This window comes from Ambystoma mexicanum, chromosome 13, assembly GCF_040938575.1.
Source record: "Ambystoma mexicanum isolate Mex_15411 chromosome 13, UKY_AmexF1_1, whole genome shotgun sequence".
Taxonomy (NCBI): Eukaryota; Metazoa; Chordata; class Amphibia; order Caudata; family Ambystomatidae; genus Ambystoma; species Ambystoma mexicanum.
In genome coordinates this window covers 596,327,094-596,347,687 of record NC_090938.1, presented here as the reverse complement: position 1 = coordinate 596,347,687, position 20,594 = coordinate 596,327,094, and the positions used below count along the sequence as shown (strand labels likewise).

Sequence of the window (20,594 nt, the reverse complement as noted above, 5' to 3'; positions counted from 1 at the left end):
GAACTAATGGGCAACTTGCACAACAGCTGATTTTACCCCTCTTAAATCGCCCTCAGACCTACCCCTACCTGTAGAGGCTACCCCCTCTGAGCCCTTTGCACCTCTCTTTTCAAGTCACATACTGCACCTCTCTTTTTAAGTCACATACTTCCCCCCACACCATCACGTGGGCTATATACCCCCCACATGGACCCCACTCTGGTTACTTACTCACACGCAACATCTTCATCAACTTTGTGGGTACATACCCATCACACACCAGCACAACTCTTTTGCTATGGATACAATTATAAATTATTATGCTTGGTTTTTTATAACACGCTTAATATCGAAGAGGTTTTTAAGCGCAGACCTGGGATTCAAACCCGTGTTGCTCTGCATCTTGCTTTCAAGACGAGTGTGTTGCCACTAAGCTATACTACCCGTGCTAATACTCATTGCATATCAGCTGCCCCCTCTAATCGATATGGCCACGCTCTCTAACCCTCTCTCAATAATTGATCGCACATGAGTAACGCAACTTAACGAGGGTCAATTAGGTCCACCTACAGAAAGGGGCAATATATATGTTTCTTGTGTTTGACGATAAACCTACAATTGTTCAGTTATCCATGAACACTGATCTCCACCTTTAGTTATTTTTTAACCTTCCGTCGCTGCCTTTTTAGAATTACAAATCTGTTCCTTTCCCGACTAGCATTATGCCATCTGCCTCTTCAAAACAGGCATATTGCTCTCCTGTTCGTTCGGTCCTCTTTGGATGCTAGCACCAGGACTGAACTCAAAGCCTTTTAACTGGAGAAGGCCCCTCACACCTTTAAAAGGCACCTTCTCCCGTGACTGAAAACACAAACCTAATTGCTTTTCTTAAGTGGAGATTTAAGGTTTCAGTTCCCCTGCTGGAAGATGTTCTGGGTTGTTCCTGGAACGGCGCTCCAATAAGACAGTTTTTGCCAGAGCGCCGCTCTGCTTTGTTCTGGCCTACGGCTGGGGACCAAAAGCCATATCTCGATATTTTTGGGCTGAATGGCGATATATAGAAATCTTGTGGGTTAAATGCTCAGCTGTAAGCCACCAACTACATGCGAGAGGTACAAACACCTTTATTTATAAGGTATTGATCAAAATAAAAGTGCAAATATAGGGAGTCTTCCTGTTTGAGAATACACACTACTGTGTAAATATAAGTGTAAACAAAACAAATCGTATATGTAATAATATATATCTGGATGTTAATGATATTGCCTCATCCTTTATCAATTTTGAAAATAAAGATACATCTTCCTCCCCATAATATTAGTAGAGAAGGTGGCTAAAACTTTTCAACCAAAATGCCCCAGTCTATGGTAGCAAAAATATTCATCCCAAAATTAGAGAGAGTTAAAAAAGAGGGATATGTGTTTATTAAAGACAAGGAGATACAAGTTTACAATTTAGAAACATTGGACCAAATACATGTAAAAAAGTGAAGAAAATAAGTAAAATATACATGCACATGCCAATTACAAATCTGTAAATCAGCACTGTCCCTACCATATGCGGGTTGTAGAGAACCATAGAGGACTCAGCATTCCCTGTATTATATGTGTCTCGCATTTTTTACCACGCCTCAAAAGACCAAACATTTCAACTGAAAGATAAATTACTATTAATTAAAAAATACATTTTTCAAATGACTCATCCCCACTCAGTGCCACAGGTATAAAGCATGGCTTTGGCATCCCAAAGGTTTGTATTCAGTAGCAATTCAGCAGTCAGCAGGGTGTGAATTGATGTATTCACTCCTTCTGTGTTTCAGTGCCTTGCTGGAGCCAGAAGGCTAAAGATAGGTAGACACATCCAAATCTCCCCTCACAGTGATTGCATCCTATACTTTTGGGCTAGTCTAGTTACTTGGTCCTGCTCAACAAACGACACCTATGAACCTCTATACAAATACAATACAAACATCACAACTAATACACAAATATAAAATTCTAAAATCCATAACCAGTCATTGTTTATATGACGAAAAACTATCTGAAGTCATAACCACAATAATATAAAACTACCTGTCAAACATCCAGTTTTCCCCAAAATTCTTAACATTCTTTGATAAAACAGCTTAAGGCAAATAAATAATTTAATGTGTGATCCATCCTAACGGCTAAACAGATTATCTGTATTTATTATTCTAAAAATCAACCAAAGCCTTGTGTGTGTTACTTCTTCATTTTCCTACACTCCGAAATCAGGCGTATCCAATTCTGAAGTCTAGATATATCCTTACATGCTCAGCAAAATCTATTTTCTTTTCGTATTCCCTTTGTAGGGCCTCAAACATCCAAGATGCAAAGTTGATTTATCCTATACTTACATAGATGTATTCGTCCGCAGAATATGGAAGTGTTTCAATATATTTGGGCATGTGTCTTTCTTGACATGATTGATCTTTGCGCATTTGCCTAATAGCCCATATTGGTGCATACTTCCAAGTGATCTTTAATCTTTTCCTTCATTTTCACTGGGTTAGAAATCAACTGTAGAGCCTATTTCACAAGGGCAAATCTTACAACTCTATCTATAGAACTTTAAAACCAATGAGGATTCTGCAATCAATATCTCATTCAGTTTCTCATAGGGCGAGCCTACGGGTGGATACATTATTTTATACAGAATCGTCAACTTCTTTCCCCAGATATCAATGGATTGGAGTCCAAAATCAACCCCAATTGCCATCACTGGTAGGCTGCAGGGTAGATTTAACACTGGTTTCCACAAAAAGCCTTCAATCCACGTTGTTACCTTCTCATGTACATACGCTTCCCCCTCCAATCCATACGTTAAAGATGGCATTACCTTCTGAACATAAACGTTTTAAAGAGGGACAAATGAAAATCTACAGAATGTTAAGATTTTTTTCTTTTTAAAGTATTTTATTAGTTTTACAATAAGAGGTACAACAAGTTCTGGTACATACAGTAGTCTAAAGACATTGAACAAAAAAAGGAGAGGGGTTGGGGGGGGCAGGGGGCTCAGTCATACAATTCATTATAAAGACTCCAAAAATCATCATACTTATCCAGCCGCCGCTTTAAACGAATAAAGATACTCACTGCTTGAAATGATTAAACCATGCAGCCAATCAACACTATCAGACATCACTCTTTCAAAACCTTAAAATATGCTTCTTAGCCATCAAAGCGTCCTATACACCCAAAACAGCTCACCAGTAGACAGACCTATATTAGAGGGGAACAGACCCAACACACAGACCAGTAGCGTACGAGGGAGGGAAAGACTCAAAACAAGATCCTTACGCTGCAAAACATCATCCCAGAACAAGTGAACTTTCTGGGATAACCAAAACATGTGTCACGTGGTACCCACATCACTCTTGCAGTTCCAACAGAGATTATCTGGGCGCAACTTACAGGACCACATTTTCTATGGGGACCAATACGTATAATGAGTAGTCCTCTGTTGTATGTACCTCAGGTCTAAGTCCATTTTTAATCTACTTGGACCTATACATATATACGATTCCATTCAATATCAGTCTTCACATAAACTAAGGCAGCATCCCAATTAACCATACCATGCTGAGATGCTAGGTTGAATCTAGAAGCTGTAAGAAGTTTATATAGCAGAGAAGCAGAAAGCAACATGCATTTAGACAATTGTAAGAATGCGGGCGGACTATGCGCACTAGCTTTCGGGGCTGAAAATAACACCTCAAAAAGATTCCTCAAAGCTTCATAATGGCAGCATGCAGACAATTTCAGCGTATACTCGAAATGCAAAAATTCAAAATCAAGCATACATTGGCCATTATAGACTTGGCCCAATCTCCAAATACTAGCCCTTTTCCAAATCACCAAGAAAGAGTGCAATTATCAATCTGTACGGCTGGGTTTTTTGACAGACATGGGTCCACACAGAGCAAAGATTTCTCTCCTCGAATCTCATTACTTCCCCCCCCCATTCCTTTTTAACATGTTTAATAGGCGCTGCAGTCAAACTATTTGGAAGCAGCTTGTCAATGAAAAGCAAACAATCCAGCCGAGTCGGAGTGACTGGCCCTCTCTCAAGAAAGACCCAGTTTGGACAATCAACATGATCCAACTTGAGCCAATGATGTATTGGACCCAGCATAAAGGCAGTATGGTACTGTTTAAAGTTAGGGTAACCAAAACCTCCCAGGTGCACTGGCCTCAAACGATTGGCATTTTTGGCCTACTACCTTCGCCCCACAAAAACCTGTTGAACAATTAATTTTTTTTCCTGGATTAGTTTACTCGATAGTGGAATGGGAAGTCTGTTAAAAACATACAACATTGGGAGAAAAGTCATTTTAATCACACTGATTTTACCCCCAAGTAAGATTCAACTTTTCCCACCTACGAAACGGTACATACATCTACGCAAGTTTAAGTCTAATATCGTGTGCAAGAAGCAACAGGGTTGATCACATGGTTGAAGGAATCCCTCTATGGGATTAGTGACAACCATTATCAGAGAATGCAGTATGACCCCGCGACAATACACTTAACCCCTTCTCCAAAAATAAATCCTCCTTGCCCCTTATTAGATACAGCCAATGTATTTTGTTAAGTCAGGTCAGTCAATCCAACATACCAGACAAGACTGAAAGACCAGAAAGTACAAAGTATCATGAATCTTGTTTTAGAACTGTTACTGCCAAGAAGAAGATGGCTAGGAGTCCAAGGATCACTCTCGGGAATAAGCGAGTGGTCCAGCTTCTCAAGGCAAGTCACTGGCCCAAAGCATTACAACAATTCCACGCGGAAGTTTGAATGGAACTCAGCTGTGATGGGAGAGAAGGGTCCTCTGTGGCAGAACAGCAGGAGCCGTGTACCAGAGCGGCAGACGCAAACCGAAGGGGGAGCCATGACCGGAGGAACAGGAGAAGTTTGGTCTAGGATTAAAGGACTGCTCAGGCTGCTGTCGGGTGAATCCTCCGAGCACCCCAAGGCCTGGCAAAGCGTGAAAGAGAGAATGCAGAGCCGGCAAGTGTCAGACTGAGGGCTGGGTGATGTGGACCAAAAGTCATCTCTCAATATTTTTGGGCTATATCTAAATATACAATATATATCTCGATTTTGTTAATGTGGGTTACATGCTCAGTTGTAAGCCACCTGCATGTGAGATGTCAAAAAAAACACATTTATTTATAAGACATTGATCAAAATAAAGTGCAAATACAGGGCTCCCCTTCCTGTTCGAGAATACACAACTGTGTACATTTTTTTTTCAAAAGAATATATGTATATATCTCAATGTTAACAATATTGTCTCATCCTAAATCGAAAAACTATCTATTCATCTGCAAAACTCGATACATCCCCAGTCATACTCAGACGTCAGAAGAGCTGCTGCAGACCCCATCGCTACAGGAGCCTCAAAAAGGGACGCAGACGCATGGGACGCTGGTACTTGCAAGAAAGAAACAAACAGTTACACGGGTTACCCAAGAGATGCTAGAGTTCCGGGGAAGCAACAGGCTGGAATTAGAAACTGGAAGGAGTGTCGAGGACCCTGAAACCAGTAAGAATTGAATACAAGAGGGTCTGGGACCCTGAATATAAAAATAACAACCAGAAAGAGTTGTATGCTTGGTAGGAGAGTGAACCAAGCCGATACAATGCAAGACTGGGACCTGCACTCAAATAAGAAATCAGGAATAAGGTGGTCTGGGATCCTGGGGATAAAAGAAGAGGTGTATGCTTGGCAGGGAAGTAAACCAAGCAGACCTTACACTACAGTGGGAGTCTGGGACCCGCACCCATATGAGAAACCAAAGTTCAAAGTGACGAAGATTAACAGTGTCTGCGACCATGTGAAAGAAAGAGCGACAGTCCAAAAGAGGACAATTGCTTGGCAGTGCAGCAAACCAAGCCATTTAAAGTATTGCGAGTCTGGGACGCGCACCCAGCTGAGATGCTGAGAATAAGAGGGTCAAGAACCCTGGAACTGATAAAAAAGGAATCCTATGCCGTTGTGAGTAGCTCAGTGACATTATACCGCAAGGGGCTCAGGAGCCCTAATCAAAGGAAAATAATATAGGAAGAAACTCAGGGAAACAAGCAGGACCCTAGTATTGAAATCTTTGAACATAACACTTTTTACTAACCGAGAGACTGGGAACTTTTCTGTTGGTTGAAACTACAATGAACACTTTTACTTTGAGAAGAGATCGGCCTTGCACAGTTGCTTTATATATTATTAGTAGTAGTGTTATGGACAGAGGTAGCTTTTGAGACCAAACAGTGACAGACTTAACTTTTGGACATCTTGACAATTACACTACTTTTCTTTGAGGTAGGGAAACCCCTTTTAGTTTTAGGGATTGTGAGAAACCGAGGATTTTCAGCCAAGCAGACCTCGGGGTTGTGCTTGAGGGAATAACCCAGGTGAGAGGTGGCATTATACCAGGGAAGAAGAGGAGGACAGACAGGATCCCCAGAGTACTTTGTACCACATCTGCCTCCTTTCCTACCAGTGAATCTCTCTTGGCCCGATCCAACGACCCCTCTGTATATGACAATTCCCCCAGGAACCTGAACCCTGTTGCACTCGGAAACTATCTCTCCCAGAATCCCTTTTTTATGTGTCCTACCCGAATACTCCCAGTCATTCTCCTCCCAGTTTGATTATTATTTCCCGAACTCTGTTTCGACAAAACTCTACCGTTCCCATGACCTCCCGTATTCAATCCACAAAGCTCACTTTTCTGAGTTGACCAATCACCTCCTTTCTTATAACACCTTTTCCGCATAGGATATTTATAGGTTTTACCCTCCCTCCCCCTTTTCCAACACGAACAATTTCCTACACTGTGACAGACAACGGAATAACACCAGGGCTGTTTACCTGACATGTCCCAACGCAAGGGTCAGGCAGAGTCTGGCAATTGACCATAACTATGCACACCTGACAGCCCTTTCCCTTCCCCAGGGGGATAAAAGGCAGAGCACGAGAGCACACTAAGCAAGGCCAAATGCATGAGAAAACAAGCTACTCCGGACTGGCAGTACAAACAGAGGAGAAAGGTGACGAGACCTGAAGGGAACGAAGGGGGAGTTGCCCTTGCCCTTTTCAATTCAAACCTGCGAAGCATCGGAAAGGCAACTCTTAAGAACGGAAAGTCTTTGACACATTGGGAGAAAAAGTGATCCAACTGTGAACATGTGAAGCCTAAGTGGGGGCTGGAAAACCAATGGAGTGAATTCTGCATAGTGTTAAAACGCCAATAAACATTGTGGTGACAAACGTGAACCCGGCTTAGGGATGCCTGCGATTTGAGAGTAAACAGGGAAATACTTATGAACACTGTGACGACAATGTGAACCCGACAGAGGGATGTCCACAATGGATAGTTGTGAAAAAGGACAAGGATATTGTTTGAACACTACGATTTTGTGTGAAAGGCTATAGTGAACCCGATTGAGCGAGGCTAACTTTACAAGAAGGATCAGAGCCTGGCTGAGGGGAATCCAAGGGGCGAAGAGCAATCGCCCAACGTGAAGGAATACCAAAGGAACTTTTGTTCATTGTTTATGGTTCAGTAGGCCTTCTAAGGCAAGAGACATTGCAGGAAAGAGACTTGGCCCCAGAAGCTCCTGGAATCATTGAGAGGAACTGTAACCATGTGCTGGCGAGGCCCAGGAGTGTGCTGTGCTCAAAGGTTCTGCATTGTCCCGTGTTAAAAACGTGGGGAAGGGAGACGCCAGCCCTGTCATCCCGACTTATCATTTGGTGAAAATGTCTCTTTTCTTGTGAACATTATCCCACACTACTTTGTAATTTAGTTGTAAGGAGTGTCAATAGATTGTTTTAGTATAGGCCCTTTTTATTTGACAAGACGCCACTAGGACTGCTTTATTATCATTTGATGGTTGTAGTTTGCTCCCATCTTAGATTTAGGTTTAGATTAGGCGTTTATCTCACCAATTATACAGTTTAAAAAACACCCTTGACAGGTGATCACTTGTGTCCGTCTTTCCTGTTGCCACCATGAGTTCTTTGCAGGATAGAGAGGAATTTTTCCAAACCTTTCTTGATCAATAAAAGTCCATAACCAAAAATATGCCACCATTGTGTCCAAGCCTTACTTCTGCATCCTTACAATGTCCAAGTACACACATCCACCATCTGCCCATACATTTCTCTCTGCATCAAACAAGTACCTATAGCACGAGAGTAAGAAGATAAAAGGTCATAAAGACATTAACTTTACAAATCAGAGTAAACCAAACAAAACGCAAACAACAACATTAACTCTTGAAAGGAGCACTCTATGTCTGAAGTCAGCATGAAAAGGTCACCAGCATACAGAAGTACTTTTGAAGTGCAATCCCCAATCCAAAAACTATTTATGCCTGGGTGCGACCTAAGCTTAACCGCTAGCGGCTCTATAAACAAATCAAAAAGTAAAGGGGACAGCCTTGACACGTACCCCTCCATTTCAAAAGGATCCCAAGTATAGCAACTTACAGTCACTGCAGCCCATACACCATTGTACAGAGATTTTAAAAGCTGCATAAAACGGGGGCCACAATATATCTTAAGAAAAACCCGACAAAGACATAGTCAATTCACCCAATCGAAAGTTATCATCAATGCTAACAGCCGCATACGCAACTGCAGAGTGTTTCTTAAGGTGAATGTGATGACTCAGAATCTCTGCCTAAAGTCTCCTCCCATTTGGTTAGGGAAAGGCAGTTGCTACATGATCCTAACCCTGGGGGTGGTGTTAGGAGGGAGGATCACATGGAAGGAGAAGGCTATCAAGGGAATGTGGCGACACCGTCAGGATAAAAACGCAGTACTAATCCTCTTCCGAGGATCTTTCCCTAATGTCTGAATATTTAATTGCATGTTATAACAGTAGGACCTCCCCTCCCAGATTTAAACATGCGTCAACCTAAGAACCCTTTTTGTAAACATGAAACGATGTATATAAAAAGTGACAAGGAGTTAATACAACTACTTCCAGTAGCTAAGATTCTACAATGTGTTTGGATTCTAAAATCAAAAAGAAGACCATTACTTCCTTTCCCATATTCACTTAAAAGTACATCTTATAAATCCTAGAAACAGAGTGGATTTGATTTTGTTAAAAAGTCTCGGTACATTATGGACTCCACGTCCCATAATGCTCCTAGTACTGAGACAAGGAAGAGGGGTCCAGAATTGCCAAACAGTAATGCGCTGTCTAGTTCTTGTTATGACCTACACCCAAGCGAGAGCTTAAAACATTTAAAGGCCCTTCAGGTTCGGGCCAAAGGGAAGCAGCTGGGAGGCAGAGAATAGAGTTGCTCCTCTACTGACAGCGGGATACCATGCAGAGTCTCTGGTGGAGGTCAGGATCCCTGGTGTATGCAGAGGACGCGCAGCGAGAAGCATTATAGAGACCGGTGAACCCGAGGCAGAGAGGAGCTCCCTGCGTCCTGCATGCTACGTTTGCAGTCAGCGTGAGCAACGGCAGGCTGGTGGGATCTGTCAAACGTTGCAAGAGTCCTGACAAACATAGAAGTGGAAACAGCGTGTCAGAAGGCGACAACAGCACAGACCAGTGGGTTGTCATGATGCAGGTGACCCCAAGGTGCTGTGAAGGAGACCGCTGACTAATTTAAATATTTTAACTTACATTGCCAAAGCCAAAGAGGGGCAATATTAAACCCAAAAGAGATACAACTTTCCTGAAGAGGGATTTCTAAAAAGGAGACAATATAGTTTACATTGGCAAGGCAATTTGAATCTGGCAGTCCGTCAACAGGAAGTTGTAAACCACATTACCTAGAGCCAAAAGGTCGGGTAAAAGAAGATCAGATACAGCAGGAGCGAACCCCTCCTTATACTAAGGAACAAGGGGGAGAGAAGTATAACCTGCACTGCTTATGGCAAATAGATCAATGTGAGAACTATTATCCTTCTGTGCATTATGTTGGAGAATAAAACTGTATGCCAATTGTATGAACAAGCCTTACCACAAATTACAAGTTGTAGTAGTAGGAGTTTTATCCTGGCACGAGAGTAAACCAGGAAAGGGACAGCTAGTGGTTAGTCCTGGCAGGCGAGTGGACCAGAAAGAAACTTTAAGTACTGTGGATGTGGTTTAAAGAAGCGGTAAATCCATTCCAGAGTTTCGTGAACTGTTGTATAATCATCCTGATAAAGATGTTGTTCTTAAGAAAGAATATGATGTGATACAACAATGAATTGATCTTCAGAGAACATTTACCTTGACCTCTGGCTCGCTGTTTAAAGAGAAAGTCTATTGGTTTACCAAGCAGAAGGCTGTGGAAAACCTTTTTAACTATAATAGTGATTTTGCCAAGTGAATATAGTGAATGGAAAGTATTTTAATTTATACCTGGAGTGGCTAGTACAAAGAACGTTTCTGGAATTGAGCTTTGGTTTTAAAAAATCCTGACTTAATCCAAAGGGAAGAGGATCCAACCCTGGTCACAAGGATTCCCATGTATAGCTTTTGAGTTTGAATGCATGTTCTTTTTGGAAAATTTAAAAATCGCCAACTAATTCCTGTATGATTTTGTTGTGCGCATTTGTGTGAGGGAGAATTACTTTTGGACATTAGGTGTATATACTTTAAGTTTGTTAGGTAGGGAAATCCTTGGTAGGCTAGGGAAAGATAGGCGTTTGGCACGCCCCCCTTCTTAAAAATTTTATTGTGTCATATATTCATATATATTTGTTCCTTTTTTTTTTTTTTTTACACACGTCAATTTGTTAGAAAAAGAAAAGCAACATAAAAAATTGTAGAAGAATAAAAACAAGAGAAAGTCAATATATGTACATAAAATATTCCAATGCAAAGTTTAACGCCAATAAAATAAAAAGGGAATAGTGATGCAACCAACACAGCATTTCCAGGATCAATTATACTGCTTTTTAAGTAACAGTTTCTAGACTCTGTGGGTCGCCAAAACGTTCTTCACATTTTCTATTATTGTCTATCAAGTTACAAATTTGTAGGACCTGTATCACCTTTATTGTAAGAGCTGTCTCATGGCCTGCAATGACTCTGTCCCAGAACTTTCAGACACTTTTGTAGCAGGTTGACTCAAAATTCCCAGGGTCCCCTCACAATTCATTAGAAGGTGTCCAATTGTCTGTCGTCTAGGGTCTTTGCAGATATCACACAGTGTCAGCGCCTCGTCCCCCCTCCCCCATTTAGTAAGCCCCTCACCTGTGTGTAATGTATTTAAGCATAGTCTGGGGAAGCTCGGTCTCGTTCTCCAGTTAGGGAATTGTCTTAGAAACTTGGTAGCAACCCACGTTTTTTGTCTCAGATTATGAGCGATCCTGAAAAAGAGGCTTTATGCATTGTATCTATAGTTGCAATCCAATCTGCCCCTTCCATTGCTTTTTTCACCTTCATTGGGTTGAGGATCAGTGTTTCTAAGTCAGTGTCTGCTCCTGTTAATATCACATTTACCAGGGAGTTCAGGTTGGCCAGCATAGCCGATTTTGACTGTTTAAGATGTTCTTTTATATCCCAGTATCTGTCTGAGATATGATAATCGGACGATAAAGAGACGAGCTTCCAATCTGCATGATATTTCAATTATTTTGGGCTGAGTTCATACCTCAAAACAGCAGGTTGATAGTCTCACTCCTTTCTTATTTAATAAAATGGCGACTTGTGAGAAAACTATACCCATGTGTCTGTCTCGCATTTCTGACCCCTTACATGAATGACATCCAACAACTCTCTCAGGTTATCATAACTGTTCCTATCACTTACAAACCTGGTTAGATTGTGTAGACCAATTTTGGCAGCACGCCATTAAGTCACATAGCAAAAATGTATGCCAAAAGCTTTACATCTACAATCAATACCAATATTGGGAAAAAGTTGCTACAGTCAGAAAGATCCTTCCGCGTTTTGGGAATTACTGTAATCACCGCATAGAATGAGCAACAGATTTTCTCCCACAAATCTCTGAATATAGTAGAGTTAAAAATGTTATGAATTAACAACAAAAATAAATACATTTATAATTTAAAAAAAGAAGAAAAAAATAATTAAAAGTCAAGAATGTCGCTACAAGCTTTGTAAAATTCAATTGGGAAACTGTCCGGCCCTGGGAATTTTCCCCAATTACATTTTATCCATGGAGTTCACAATCTCTTGATCAGATACCGCTGCATCAAGATAAAGTTGGTCTTGCTCATATAAAAAGGGACATCCGCCCTCCTCAGTGATGCGTCCATCATCATTATATAAGGAGACATAATACTGTTTTAGGGCCCCACAAATCTCCACATTCCGTCTACAAAATCGATCCCCCTTCGCCCACAACAAAAAGTACTTGTCTGCCTTTTTCTTTGACTTTAAAATCGGTTTGCAGATAGCATACTAAACTTCTCACCCCGTTCCCAAAAAGCTTGTCTGATATGAAACAAATCTCCCTCTGCCCTTGAATGCAACTCACAACCTAGGGAGCGTGTAGCACTCAGCATAGAACACATGGTATAAGCAGACAAAGCACAATCATATCTTTCTTCAGCCTGGCTATGCGCATTTTCAAGCCTAATTGGCTCCGCCTCCCACTGTTTTCTCTTTTAAGATCAAAACGAAAATCGCCTTTAAGCCATCCCAAAACACTGATTAATCGGCAACCGGTCCATGGTTTTCTTACAAATACAGCATCATTTCACACTGAATATGCTTAACGAAGTCCGAATCCAACAAAAGACTTGTTTTTAACCCCCAATATTAACTCCCTTTCAGACCCCCCGCCCCCCATGGATATATCTACAGCCGGCTCAAAACGTGCATGATCAGAAATAACATTACCTATATTAGCACTACACACGTCGCCACAGTCTGCTCGGCTAACCAGAAAAAAATAAATGCGTGATGATGTCCCATGAGCGTAAATGGGAAGAATACTGCTTACATCCCCGATGCCGATCCTGTAAATCCCAGGTTTGCATAATCCGTTTCTAGTCTAGATTTAATTTCGGCACAGGAGTTAACCACACTGGACTCGCCCATCACTGCATCCAAGGTTGAGTTAAAGTCTTCACCAATTATGACTTGCGCATCAGTGAATCTATTTTGTTTTTTCAAAAATCCAGCCGCGACACATTCGGTGCATAAATATTCAAAAAGCACCAGACACCCATTTTCCACCTGCAACATATATACCCTCTGAGTCCAATTCCACCCAGGGCCCTGCACACCTTAAATCTTTTCTGAGCAAAATTACCACAACTCTGGGATTACCAGCAAAAGCACTAGAGAATTGTTTCACATAAGTAGTATTTAATATATATATATATATATATATATATATATATATATATATATATATATATATTTCTCTAACCGTTACAACTGTGAGTTTCCTGCAAAAACACGTCTGTTTTTTATTTTATTTAAAAAGGTAAACCCTTTCTTCCTTTTGATAGGACTATTTATACCTTTCACATTCCAACTCAGAAGATCCAAGCAGTTAAAATATTACACTCTGCACTCATAACGTATACCCAGGACCAAGCATGCAGTATGGGAAAGAGACAGAGACGGAGAGACCTCCATGCAACTACTCACCCAAAGCTCAGGAACATCAACACATGAAAAGGGGGAAGAAGAGAAAACTACAATAACCAACGTTTATCATACCAAAAGGGGAAATTGAAGCAAACCAACATGCAAAAAAAACACACTACCTAAAAAGCTTAAGTGAAATGTAAGGATAGGAGGTATCGACCAAAAAGATCGCATCTAGAGGGTCGTAGATACGGTTTTGCTGCTTTTGGCATAGGTCTAAAATGCTGAATCCGAAAATAACGAGGAAGGTGAGCAGGGTTTGCGGGGGGGGGGGGGGCGAGTGGCCTGCACTCCTACTTTGGTATTTTCAGGTTCTGGGGCTGCAGGGTGTCCCCTGCATACAAGAAACAATGCGGGGGGCCAAAATAAAACCTCCAATTGCAAAACGCAGCAGAGTGGACCTCGCTATTTTGCAATTCGACCTTTTCGTCTACGTTCTTTTAACGTACATCCTCAGCAGACACCATAAAGTAGGGTATAAGCTTAGGGCAAACATTAATTGTGCCTGTTCAACACCTCTATTTGCAGACAAGCAAAATTACTTGTAGGGGATCTAAGAGCACATAAGGTCACATAGCTACCAAATCACAAGAAAAGAGCGCATACAATTAAGGATTCAACAGCAGTATTTCCAACAGTTAGTTGGATGTTAAATAAGTAGCTTGGGCTTCAGCAGCAATGTATCATTGCAGTCTTTACAGTCTCTTAATATAGGATGGACAGACATTTGTACATATTTAAGCAGAGTACGCAGGCGCATTTTAACACCTGGTCCAGGCAGTGCTTCTTAACTCGTAGAGGGAAAGGTTACATGGAGGTTTCCTAGAACACATGATGTCCCAAATGATGTTGGTGAGATTAAACATCAATCCCAACACTCAAAGATATCAGGCGGTACTACAACAAACAGATCAATCTGTACTGCATAAATCATTTATGGGACGCGACAGCTATCCATCACAGCCACGCAGTTAGATCGCCCGATTCAAATCACTTCTCGGTCTACCATGCAGTCTCCAAATGTTAATAATGATAACAGTCACTGATGAGCTCCGCACACGATCACTGTATTGAAAAATCTCAGCTCACCACAGAGGGACAGGAGCGCCAGTGGGCGTACTAACAATACACAAATAGGTCATCCGGTGGTAGATCAGTGTGAAATCGCTATAGAGTGTGCGTGCATGTAACATGTTATGTTGAATTTATACCGTACACCACTACCACCCAGGGGCAGTCTCCAGGCGCTGCAAGAGAAGAGGAAGGGGCGATCAGTGAGGAGAGGATAGGTTCCGAACTAGGAGGAACTGGAGTCTGTGTGCGTGGTCTTGCGTGTGGGTGTTGGTGGAGAGGCCCAGCTTGTTTTAACTTTAGTGGGTAGGGTTCAGTGCCTCGGATGCGTGCTAATGTTTATGCTGGGGGTGTAGGTCGTATGTGGTTAGGAGTTGTGTCCGTAAGGAGGGGCGGTGCGGAGGGGGTCCCGTGTCAAGGTTGTCAGTTAGGTGTTTGATGGAGTTGTGTTGGTGTGTGTTTGTGTATAGCGCAGATGCATTTATGGATTATGTGCATTGGTATGTTCAGTCTAAGGTTAAGTCCAGACTCTCGCAGAGTTGAATGAGTGAGAATTTGATTAATGCTAGGTATGTCTAGTCCTCAGTCGTCTATAATGGCGTAGGGTTATGTTGGAGGAGCTGGGAACAAGGAAGATCTTAAACATATTCTTGTATGAGAAAGAACACAGTCTGCCACGAATTGTTGACATGCACAATTATATATTGATTGGGTGGTCGGATATGTGCACTTGGGTTCCAAATTTCACCAACGTAACCACTTATGCACCGGGAAAAAATTAAAGACCTGGCTAGCATGCCCATTCATTAGCCATGGCATACCTTTCATTACAGGAGACTGTTACATTACATTTGGTAATGCACTCCAAAAAGGAATACCTTACGCACATTTTTCTTTATGCAATCTATTGGGAAGCACGAGCTGGTTAGGCCCTGCTTAGACACTATCCCCTCATTTTCTTGCACGCTTTAAAATTCACACACATACTAACCCCGCCCCTCCAGTGAACTCTGTCCTCGTGAAGACCCCAGTCGTCGGGTAGCTATGCTCCCTTTTGCTCGAAATGATACCTTCAGTTGGTTATTTTGTTTACACTTACGATCAGAACGACATAGCCACAGTTGTGTAAACCGTTTTAACACAATACACGAGAACCACAGATTATGTAAACCTTATGAAGGTTTTTTTTCGCCATATTACCACCGCCATTCCTCGAGCACTCACCAGAACACAACGTTTACACCTAGGAAAAGTAGCGCACTGTGGCCACGCCTCTCCCATAGCAGCACAGACTGCAGGTAGCTGATTGCCGGCTCGTAGGGCCCCAAGGCCACCCGCAGCTTTTCTTGTAAGGCCTGCACGCGTTGCTCCAATTCTAGACCGGAACCTGGTTCTCCCGGTCCAGCTGCCATCTTACAGCTCCTACTTTGCCTCGGGTTGTTACGTCACCGATCGACGGCATCTACGTCACCTGTGAACACCGTGACGTCATTGCACATTGTGGTTCCGAATGTGAGCGAGAAGAGACAAAAAGGAATCCAGGTATATTCGATGCAGCCGCGAGACAAGATCAGAATGGATAACTCGGCACCTGCTTACCCGGTGTACCGGTGTTTCCTTCCTTCCACTACCTCACATTGTGCTCCTCTCTAACACTGACACAAGCCCCGCCCACAACTGCCTACTGCACCACACCTGCCGCTACTGCCCCGCCTGCGCATGCGTACATGCCTGAAAGGCGGTTGACAGCTTGAAAACAAGAAAGCATAGAAATAGAAGAAAGATCGCAATCTCCGCCGCCGCTCCAATATATGGAACATTGTAATTACGCATATCAAACCCTACAATACAAATAAAAGAAGGACCTCAACAGCACCCTGCATCTAACCTTTACATTATACATTTGTGAGCTGGCGCATTTACCAAGTGGAAAAAAACAAAATAGAATGTTCATTATGGTGTTTAGTTTACCGCGCTCTCAAGCATGATCAAATAACCGATGTGACTGCTGTAAGTTTCGTTGCATAAAGTACATACGAATTGCTCAACTAGCAGCATTTAGGCGTAACAAGTCTTTCCTACTAATCTACATATATACGTAACTAATATATGAAAATAATATAAGACTGGCAAGCGGCTCAAGTAATGGGCCGCCTGTAGAACAGTCTCAGTACAGGACTCGTTGAACTTTATAAATGATACATTCCAACGCCAAAGGGACACCTTGCCAACAATGGTATGGCCCTGGACGCCGTGTTCCGCACGGCTCGATCTGCGCATGCGTCAAGACGTCAGTGTCTGACTCTAGGCGGAGCTACTGTCTCTTTCAGCTGTTGGGGAAGTGCGCGCTTTGTCTGGATGGGACGCGGGAGAGAAGGTTTCTGGACTGTCAGCTACACTGAAAGCAGCCACCATGCCCCGTGAGATTATTACCCTACAGCTCGGCCAGTGTGGCAACCAAAGTGAGAAAAGGGCAACGGAGAGTTGGGCGGGTGGATTTTGTTTACCGGGGAGAATCGCTATTGTTAATTTAAGAAGATGCAAGCAATCCCGTTTTGGGCTGTGTTGGAGAGGCTAAGGGAGGCGCTACTTTAGTTGAGAGATGATGGAGGATTTGTGGAATTGAGAAGTGATGGAGGTGCATAACATTTTGTTTGCATTAGTAACCCCCTGGGGGAGGGACTGTAGTGTCCTTTTTGTGTAAGCTATAACAGGTTATTGGGAAACGAAACGTGTATGGTGGAATGGATGATGTAAACCTTTTTTAGGGTCTGTGGATCCAGATATTGTTTGGGCAGATTGTTTGTTTATCTGTGATAAACTTAAGGAATTCTGCTTTTGGGATATTGTAATTGAGAAGATGGATTATGTATATTCTGTACTACTATTCACGGAAGCCTCGTGGGTAAATTGAAGTATTTGGTATAGGAGTTTAAGTATTTATTGTTCAATTGTTAGGCGCTGATACAGGAAGAAAATACTATTTCAAAATGCCCACGGGGCAACAGGGAGGGGGTAGGGGGCGATGGACAATGTAATTACAAAAATGTTAACTAATTAAATACAAGAAAATAAGAAGAGACAATGGGGAGGGGAAGACGAGCCTACTATGCCTTGTGAGTGTTCAGAACGTTGAGAGGGGTATGGGATATGTGCTGTGGTGCTCATAGAGCGCATCAGGAGAAGTGCTATGAGGAAAGGTAAGTGCAACCTCCAGTGGTGGAGGGTGAGCTGAGGCAAGTGCATAGGATAGATAACAGCTGGGATGATGATGTGGGAGGTCAGGGCCCTGAGGATGCATAAAGGGCATGCACACAAGTCGAGCTACTGTGTGATTAGCAGGGGAGAGAGGAGGGGAAAGAAGGGGTAAAGAGGAAGGTCTTGAGGTTTTTCCAGAACTTAAGGAGGTCCTGCTCAAGAAAAATAGGAGCCAGCTGAGGAAAGGAGCCAGCTGAGGAAAGCGATCAACCATCTGCTCTCGGTTTAGCAAACCGCTTCACACGCAAGGAGTTGGTGCCAGAGGAGCACAGGAGTCTTAAGGGGAATATTGGGTCAGAAAGAGTTGCAGATAGAGTGGTCCCTGGCCCCAGACAGCCTTGTGGATGATGCAGAGGGATTTGAATTTAATTTGTGGTAAGATCAGGAGCCAGTGAAGACTTTGTAGGATGCTCTTCCTGAATTTGCTAGCTTTCTAAGTAAAATAGATGGTGGGGGGGGCCTGAAAAAAAAAGACCCTTTCAGCCTGATTCATGGAATTCTCTGCGCGTAAAACGCAGATTTGCATGCCATTCTGCCCGAAAATCCCTGTTTGAGGTATGGGGATTTTCAGGCAGAAAAAAACTGCGTTTTATGCGCAAATAATTCCATGAATCGGGGGCTTTATTTTTACGTGATTTGCCAGTTTAGGTTAAGTGATGGGGAGAGGAGAATGGACCCAATTGTGGTGATGATTTTCTAATGGGACAGTGTGGCCATCTTTAGTGGGTGTTTACGTAGCCATACTTGGGAGGGGAAGCAAATACTATTCCTCTACTAGACATAGCCAAGAGTAGTCTACAAGATCAGCAATGCAGTTCCTCCTGTTACCTTTCGGTAGGAAAAAATAATCGTAGTGGCGCTATGTTCCCTACTGGCTCTCTCCACCGACTCGTATGCATGCCTGCCCCTTCAAACCCCATATCAGGATCCTGCATTTCCTCCACCACTAAGTTTCACGAATGTAGTACATAATCTGAAGGATATGTGGGCACAGCAAGCGTCACATTTGGGGCGGGGGCAGTTTTGAAAGCTGGTAGTGAGTGCGGCCATCAAACCCATTGTGCTGTACACCCCCCTAGCATGCTGAATAACTGTCATCCCTTCCTTTTGCCTATTAGATTCATGTTTCGCCCCAATTCAGAGGCTGTTTATTTGGAATGCTATCTCGTGCGCACCTGATATTGACAGTGCCAACAGCATTATCCACCCGGCTTTCATGGTGATGGGACCCGGATGGGGTCCTATCTGTAACTTACCTCATTCCCAGTGTCTGCCTTTATATATCGTACCACTTAAATAAGTGGCAACGAGGACCCTAGTGAAGGAAGACCCCTATCTCGGCATTCTGCTGATGGCGACTGCAGTGCCTCCTTATAGGTAACATTGATCGGCTCATTCACCATGGCTGGGCTGTGCCAGTGCCCTTGTTAGCTCTGGTGATGTGACCAGGTTTCGGTGCCGGCAGCCAGAATGAGGTTTCATTTGCTGGTTGGGTGACCACAGCCAGCATGGAGCAAGAGCCTTGGTCGGGGCTAGCTCCTCTGCCCACTGAGTTGTGTGGTCTGTGGGCACATGGTGAGCCTCTGATTGGTCACAGAGAGGTCGGTTACAGTGGGCCTGACAGGTTGGGGGTAACAGCGGGGGCCCCTGTGCTTCATCTCCAGTCCGGACACAGCTGCAGCGGTGTGGGCCTCCCTTGCCCAAGCCTGGACAGGGGCTCGGGAGGCTGGCAGACTATGTGCAGCTGCGCTCTTGTCACTGCATTAAAGTGTTGCTAGTGTCCCTGATAATGTGTCTGCGCACACGTCTTTGGGTTGGCTTCGGAGGCTGGCCAGAACGCGCCTTGAAGCACTTGTGTATAGGCGCGTTATAAATGCCATATATCATGTGGGGAGCACTGCAAGCTGGCTGGGTGGCATCCCATGCCGGGACCCGCATCGGGATTCAGGGAGGTGGGGGAATTTTGAGCATCGGAGCCCAGGTGGGATGTGAATGGACTGTAAGTCTTATGGCGGGAGGGCGGAGCTGCGGCCCTTGAGGAACATTGATTTTCAGCCGAAGACACTTTACAGCAATTAAGACTGCGCCTCCCACAACCAGGCCGCATTTTGAGACCGCCTTTTCTTTGTTCTTGAGGAAACATCTTTGTCCAAGGTTCCAAATTGCCAGGAGCTATTTAGCTCCTGGTTCAAGTCAAGGGGAGCCTGGTTAGCTTGAAACTAACAGCTACCAGGAGCTACTTTTGACTCCTGTGGCAAGTGGTCGCATACAAACCTATGTGTGTTTGGGGATGTATATATATAAAGGACGATAAAGAGCACACCAAGTGACATTTAGAACATAATGGATAACATGTAATAGACAAAAAGTGAGTTTGCATCTTGTGCAAAGTTAATTTTGCTCCACAGTCTGTTCTAGCCCCTGGTTCCCCAGAGGTAGCTCTTACTTAACTGGTTATGCCGGATACCCAGGAGCTGCTTTTTGCTCCTGGTCAACTAATCCTAATTTGGATCCCTGTTTGTCTTAATAAAGACAGCTCCCCTACATGCAGGCTGCGGTGTGGGACTTGTATGTATTATTTCACAAGGCAGCAAATATGAGACTTTAGGAGAAACGTGTCTATTTCTATTGTAGAAGCCTTTCAGCCACATTGCTAGGCTTATTATCATTTTTCGTA

At 43.2% G+C, this 20,594-nt stretch overlaps 2 protein-coding genes across 2 annotated transcripts in view; one reads left to right on the top strand and one right to left on the bottom strand.

Annotated features, from left to right (window-relative positions):
* The window catches only part of RETREG3 (reticulophagy regulator family member 3), a 430,431-nt gene extending 413,987 nt beyond the window's left edge, over positions 1-16,444 (bottom strand). Inside the window, exon 1 of the mRNA XM_069634424.1 lies at positions 15,884-16,444. Within this exon, the coding sequence (XP_069490525.1) occupies positions 15,884-16,071 (188 nt within the window). The 5' untranslated portion in view covers positions 16,072-16,444. The remainder of the gene's footprint in view (positions 1-15,883) is intronic.
* Positions 16,445-16,880: 436 nt separating this feature from the next.
* TUBG1 (tubulin gamma 1) overlaps positions 16,881-20,594 on the top strand; it is a 202,102-nt gene continuing 198,388 nt past the window's right edge. Inside the window, exon 1 of the mRNA XM_069634423.1 lies at positions 16,881-17,121. Within this exon, the coding sequence (XP_069490524.1) occupies positions 17,073-17,121 (49 nt within the window). The 5' untranslated portion in view covers positions 16,881-17,072. The remainder of the gene's footprint in view (positions 17,122-20,594) is intronic.